This window comes from Triticum dicoccoides, chromosome 3B (genome assembly GCF_002162155.2).
Source record: "Triticum dicoccoides isolate Atlit2015 ecotype Zavitan chromosome 3B, WEW_v2.0, whole genome shotgun sequence".
NCBI lineage: Eukaryota > Viridiplantae > Streptophyta > Magnoliopsida > Poales > Poaceae > Triticum > Triticum dicoccoides.
In genome coordinates, this window is record NC_041385.1 from 641659153 (window position 1) to 641665152 (window position 6000).

General features: G+C 56.4%; 1 protein-coding gene across 1 annotated transcript; it reads left to right on the forward strand.

Annotated features, from left to right (window-relative positions):
- The first annotated feature begins 1791 nt into the window (after window positions 1-1791).
- Window positions 1792-3723, forward strand: LOC119277579 (probable protein phosphatase 2C 9). The gene is made up of 4 exons (XM_037558862.1): window positions 1792-2413; window positions 2502-2831; window positions 2917-3022; window positions 3116-3723. Exons 1-4 carry the CDS (start codon window positions 2006-2008, stop codon window positions 3463-3465), a joined length of 1194 nt encoding a protein of 397 aa, XP_037414759.1. The 5' UTR covers window positions 1792-2005; the 3' UTR covers window positions 3466-3723.
- Window positions 3724-6000: the final 2277 nt, after the last annotated feature.

Genomic DNA, 6000 nt, shown 5'->3' on the forward strand with positions numbered 1-6000 from the left:
GGTATCTCATCCGCACCAGGATATTTTGAGCCCATCACCATTTCAGAAACTAGTTCCTCGTCATCGCCCAAATAAGCCGGACGAGGGCCGCTCGAAAAGGAACAAGGAGTGTGTCGCCAAGAGGGGGAGGGGGAGGAACTAGTGATGTTGAACTTGCTAACTTAAAGTAGTTGTGTTATGTTGAACTACTCGGTGTCGTGTTATTGCTACCTATGTTACTAATTGAACCTATTTGATATGTTAAACTTATTGGATACATCGATTTACTATCTATAATGTGTGAGGTCATCATATTTTCATATGCAAACACTTTGTTGGTGTGTTTATCTATCAGTGTTTAATTCAAATGGTCAAGTTATTGTAAAAAAAAGTTAGAGAATAGCCTACCGCCAGACAACACGGCGGTAGGTATTCACAGCTACCGCCAGGTACCCTGGCGGTAGCCTGCGTAAACCTATCGTACGAAACTCTCCATTTTCAGTCACAGAACTCTGCCACGCCAGCCGCACCCTACCGCCGTTGGGCGTGGCAGTAGGGTGTGAAACCCTACTGCAGAAACATCCCTGCTTTCTGTCACAGAACTCTGCCGGGCATGCAGGAGCCCCATACCCTACCGCCACCCCTCGCGGCGGTAGCTTTAGCCACCCTACCGCCGTCTCTTGCGACGGTAGGACAGTTACGACACGTCAGCCCAGTATCGGCTGGTTGACTGGGGCTGTCGTCAACCTACTGCCGGTGCGCATGGTGTGAGCCTGTTTAAGCCTACCATCATGGTCCTTGGCGGTAGGAAAAAGATCATATCATGAAAACTTTTGTAACTGGGTCGGGTCCGGCTAAACGTGACCACAAAAAGGTCAAGGCACAAAATTTAGCCTCCGTCGCTCCACTGCCTCCGGTCCATCTATCCGCGGTAGTTCAGTGGTACCGACTGCACAGTAGCCTCGACAACTGCCACACAACACGTAGTGCGTCCCTCCACTGCAGGAAGCACTGTTCAGCTGCATGCCGCGTCCGTCAGCCCCGCCGAAGTGCGCGCCAATGGTTTCCCACGCCGAGCCGACGATCGGTGGTCACGCACGCCACCCAACGGCGCCAGTTCCGCCACGCAGATCCATCGGCCACGCACGCGCCCCTTTCCCCTAGGTTCACCTCCCCTTCGCCCCCACCGCAACGTGGCCACGCCAGCCCCCAACTACCGGCCGCCTTCCCCCTCCCTCACCCCCACGCAACGCAGCGCGGCAAAAGGCTCCCCCGGCCTCCACGCCACGCGTCCCCTCCTCCCACGACCGACCAACCTCCCACCGATCGCGACCGCCCCTCACCACGTGTCCCTCCCCATCCCTCCACCCGCCTCCCCACGTCCATGGCGCCTACCCTCGCCCGCTGCCATGCGGGTCACCGAGCACCCATGGCCCCGCCGACCATGACCCCTCGCTGCATGGGCCGGTCAGAGCGGCCGGAGTAGAATAACCCCGTGATATTTCCGGGCGGCACAGGAGGCACAGCCCATGTGGAGCGGGCCCCGCGGGCATCAATAAAGAAGCTGTCGCGGCGGGCTGTCTCGCCGTGGGCCGCCACGTGTGTGCTGGGCGATAACACCGGCGTCGCCGCCGTTAGCTTCAACCTCCCCGTGGGGCCAAGATTGCGAGCACGTGTCGTGATCTGCCCGCCGGGCGCGCCCACGCGTCCAGATCAGGTGGAGACGGACGGTGAGCACGTCACGGACTCACGGCGACGGTAGCTATCGGGCGCTCCCGGCATGACGGCGACGGGCACCCTCGCTCCCCTTCTTCTACCGCCCCACCCCGCGTGTGTGAGGTTCGTTTCGGCTCGCGCCTCTGCTGCTGCTTAGCTTCTACTGCTGCCATACTAGCTGGGAACGCGCGCGAAGGCAGTGTCGTTTGTCGAGGTGTTTCGTGTAGGCCTGAGCAGTTCCGTCGCCGACGTGCGGCGGAGGGTTGAGGGAATCTAGGGGGACCGGGTTCGAGCGAGCGACTACTTGCCAATGGCCGAGATTTGCTGCCAGGAAGCCAAGTCGCCGCCGGCGACCGCCGCCACGGTGGCCACGGTCTCGGCGTCGGCGGCCGCTGCGGCCGTCGCCTCGTCGGTGATGGACAGGCGGCGCCGCAGGTTGGAGCTGAAGCGTTTCCGCCTCGCGAGCGACCTCGAGCAGTCGGCCGCGGAGTACGCCGGCGCCCGCAAGCGGCCGAGGATACCGCGCACGGTGTCTGGCCCGTGCCCCGACGCTGCCTCGGCGTCCGAGAACACGGAGCGTTGCCCAAGGTTCGGGTTCTCCTCTGTATGCGGTCGTCGTCGCGAGATGGAGGACGCCGTCTCCATCAGGCCGGGTTTCCTGCCTGGCTCCGGCAAGTCCCACTTCTTCGGCGTCTTCGATGGCCACGGCTGCTCACACGTACGTCGAACTCTCCTTTCATATGAGCGCAATTCGTGTTGTTTCTGCACAAGAGAATGGTGCTGATGACATGGTTTCGTGTCATCAGGTGGCGACGACGTGCCAGGAGCTGATGCATGAGGCGGTGGCGGAGGAGCACGAGAAGGCGGGGCCCGGCGAGGAGCCTACGTGGAAGGAGGTGATGGAGAGGAGCTTCGCGCGGCTGGACGAGCGGGCCGCGAACTGGGCGACCACCCGCAGCAGCGAGGAGCCCGCCTGCCGCTGCGAGCAGAAGATGCCCTCGCGGTGCGACCACGTGGGATCCACCGCCGTCGTGGCCGTCGTCAGCCCGACCCAGCTCGTCGTGGCCAACGCCGGCGACTCCCGTGCCGTCCTTTCCCGCGCTGGCGTGCCTGTTGCACTCTCCGTCGACCACAAGGTATGTATACCCTCGCGTCACCGCGCATGGCACGCTCTGTTTCGACGCGAATTGTCCATGACCTTACGTGGTTTACTTTCCTCAGCCTGACCGGCCGGACGAGCTGGAGCGCATCCAGGCGGCGGGCGGGCGCGTCATCTACTGGGACGGTGCCCGGGTGCTCGGCGTCCTCGCCATGTCCCGAGCCATAGGTGAGTTTTCTAGTTCAAATTTCGCTCTCGTCAGGAGCTTTGCTCTGCCTCCGGGGTCCCGATCCGAGCCTAACTTGACTTGTACGCGCGCAGGGGATGGCTACCTGAAGCCGTTCGTGACGGCTGAGCCGGAGGTGACCGTGACGGAGCGCAGCGACGCCGACGAGTGCCTGATCCTGGCCAGCGACGGGCTGTGGGACGTGGTGACCAACGAGATGGCGTGCGACATCGCCAGGGCGTGCTTCCGGAGCAACGGCCCTCCAGAGCCGGCCACGGCTCAGGCGCAGCCGAGCGGCGAGGCCAAGGCGAGCGAGGGGGTGAGCAAGGCGGAGTCCGACCGGGCGTGCTCCGACGCGGCCATGCTGCTGGCGAAGCTGGCGCTGGCGCGGGGGAGCTCCGACAACGTCAGCGTCGTGGTCGTGGATCTACGCCGGGGATCGTGATTCTTGGAGCAGAATTCGTGCTCCATGATTGCTTCTCGTTATCCTATTTTTTTAATCCATGCTAATTTCTTTCTCTCCTCGTTTCTGAATTTATCTTTGCTGCCTCGATGTGGTAGTATAGATCTAGTAGTATAGTTTCTAATTCTGCCCGCCAAAAAGAAGTTGAACAGATAAGCTCAGCTGCTTCAACTGCATCGTGCTACATACACGAAGATATTCGAGATGTTGTTAACAAGTCGATACGCAGATCTTTATTTAGCCCTAAGCTATTCATATCCATCGTACGTACACGAGATAAGCGCGAATTAGGTGGATCGTGACGACGGAAGCTGGCCGCCACTCGCGTCTTACTCCTGACAACTCGTTGATATTCGTGGGTGGGTGATCGCCTCGTACCGTCGTAGGATCGGAGCAGAGAAAAGTCGAAGAACAGATGCTGATCTAGTGTCTATCTATGCACTGTGCGTGGGGCTAAGCTGTACTGAACCCGAATGAAAACGTGCCCCCCTTTTACTGCACGACTTCAGTGGGACAACAAAAGGACGCTGATAGAACGGGATGAATGATGCTGGGGGGCTACGTGTCGAGGCCTGTCGCTGTCGTCCTCCCGATGCGTTTCTGTTGGGGGGTGTCGTGGGGAGAAAGAGAAAAGTCTCCACTGACCCCGGGGCGTACACGTCCCGAGTTAGGCGCCGGGGCATTATTGAGCCAGCCCTCCGCGGCACACCCACCGCCACCGGTCCCGTGGCCGCACTGCTGCGCCGCACGACGCGACCCGGCTGGAAAAGGGGAGGGAGGAAGGAGGGGGATTGTAACGTGCCGTGCCGTCGGTGACTGTTTGCTGACTCGATCTGCACTTGTTTATTGTTGATGAAGATCCCTTCGCGTAACTCCACGGATGGATGCCATCGGCCTTGGCGTGGTTGCACAGCGTGTAGCTCTAGCGCGGCGCACGGTCGGGGAGGGAGGAGAGAAGGCTCCTGGAAGTGGCGGGCACGGTATCTGGGCGTAGGGTTGACACCAAAGGGTGCGCGTCGCCGTCCCGGAATCTATCAATGGGAGATGCCGCACGATCCACCGGCGGTACGGCGGCGGAGAAAGGAAGGGCCGCGACGCCGATGCGACCGGAGGGGAGCGAAGGGCGCTCGGATCGCAAAAGCGGATTCGGAGGCGGAAAGAGAAAAAGGTGCTTGGGACACGGCGACATCGGAGGACGTACGGCCGGTGGAGCTTCATCGGCGACGCATGGTTTTGTTGCTCGGCGACTCGGGAGACTGGCTATCTCGCCACCGGATTTGATTGGTCGATCTTGCCTCCACATGCGCTGTCTACCGAGGAAAGATGGTGCACAGGAGTTCAATCTGGTCCACATCGTGGTTTGCTTCGGCGAGAATCTTGCGCTTTTTTGCGGGTGCTTGTGATTTTTCCTGTGCTTTCTTTGCGTTTGGGCCCATTCGGGGTAATACCAATGGACCCGCGAGTGGCTGCTTTCTGCTGCGGGTGACTCCCCCAAATGGCCAAATCCTATTCAGCGCCGTCGGCGTCATTTATACTTGTTCCCGCAAACTGGCCCACACCCACTTCCACCTTGGGGTCGGCCCATTTAGCCCTTTTTTCTTTCTCGTCCGCAAATAGCTCACGCGCTAGGTTTCCGGGTCAACCGATCCACTTTGTGTTTTTCTGACCAGTTTTTGGGCGGTTTTTTCCAGGATGAGTTTTGTACGGTATTTCTTTCTCCATTCCTGTTTTTGTTTTATCAAATTCGTGAAACATTTCACAAATTGTGAACCTTATTTTTTGAAATGTTGTGAAAATTTTCAAACCATTTGAACCTTTTTTTTAATTCATGGTTTTTATTTTCTTTTTGAGAACCTTTTCAGATTACGATTTTCCAAGTCTTGAACTTTTCTTCTAACTCATAAACTTTTCTCAAATTTACGAACTTTTTCCAAAATTTCCTTTTTTTCATATCTGTGGAAATTCTATCAATTTACTGAACCTTCTTTATTTTGTAAACTTTTCTCTTTTCCTGAAAAAGTGAACGGTCAACTCTCTGTGGTCAGCAGTCAATAATTGACAAACGTTCAACGGTCGCTGGCCCATCAGTCAACCGATTTAACAAAAATGCAACTGGGCCAGCCATAAGCTTCTGCGCATGGCGCGCTGTATAGGAGCTCTTGCCTCTTGGTGACTCCTTCCCGTGTGAGAAAGTCCTATTTAATGCGATGGGAAGGATATCACTCAAATCACATAAGCGACGCACAAATTCTAGTTTTAACCTCGGCTTTCAGGTTTTTTATGTTCTCATTTCCTTCTGGTTTTAATTTAAAAATGTTTATTGTGAATTGTCGGGTTTCTTTGGTTATATATGTTTCTTCTTTGTATTCTTTTAATATATGGATATTTTTAATTAGCAAATGATTAACATTCAACGCTTATTTAAAAAAAACTGTGAATCACTTCGAAATTGAAGAGTGATTTTCAAAAAACCATGAACACCTTAAAAATACCTTTGATATATACATTTTGAAACCA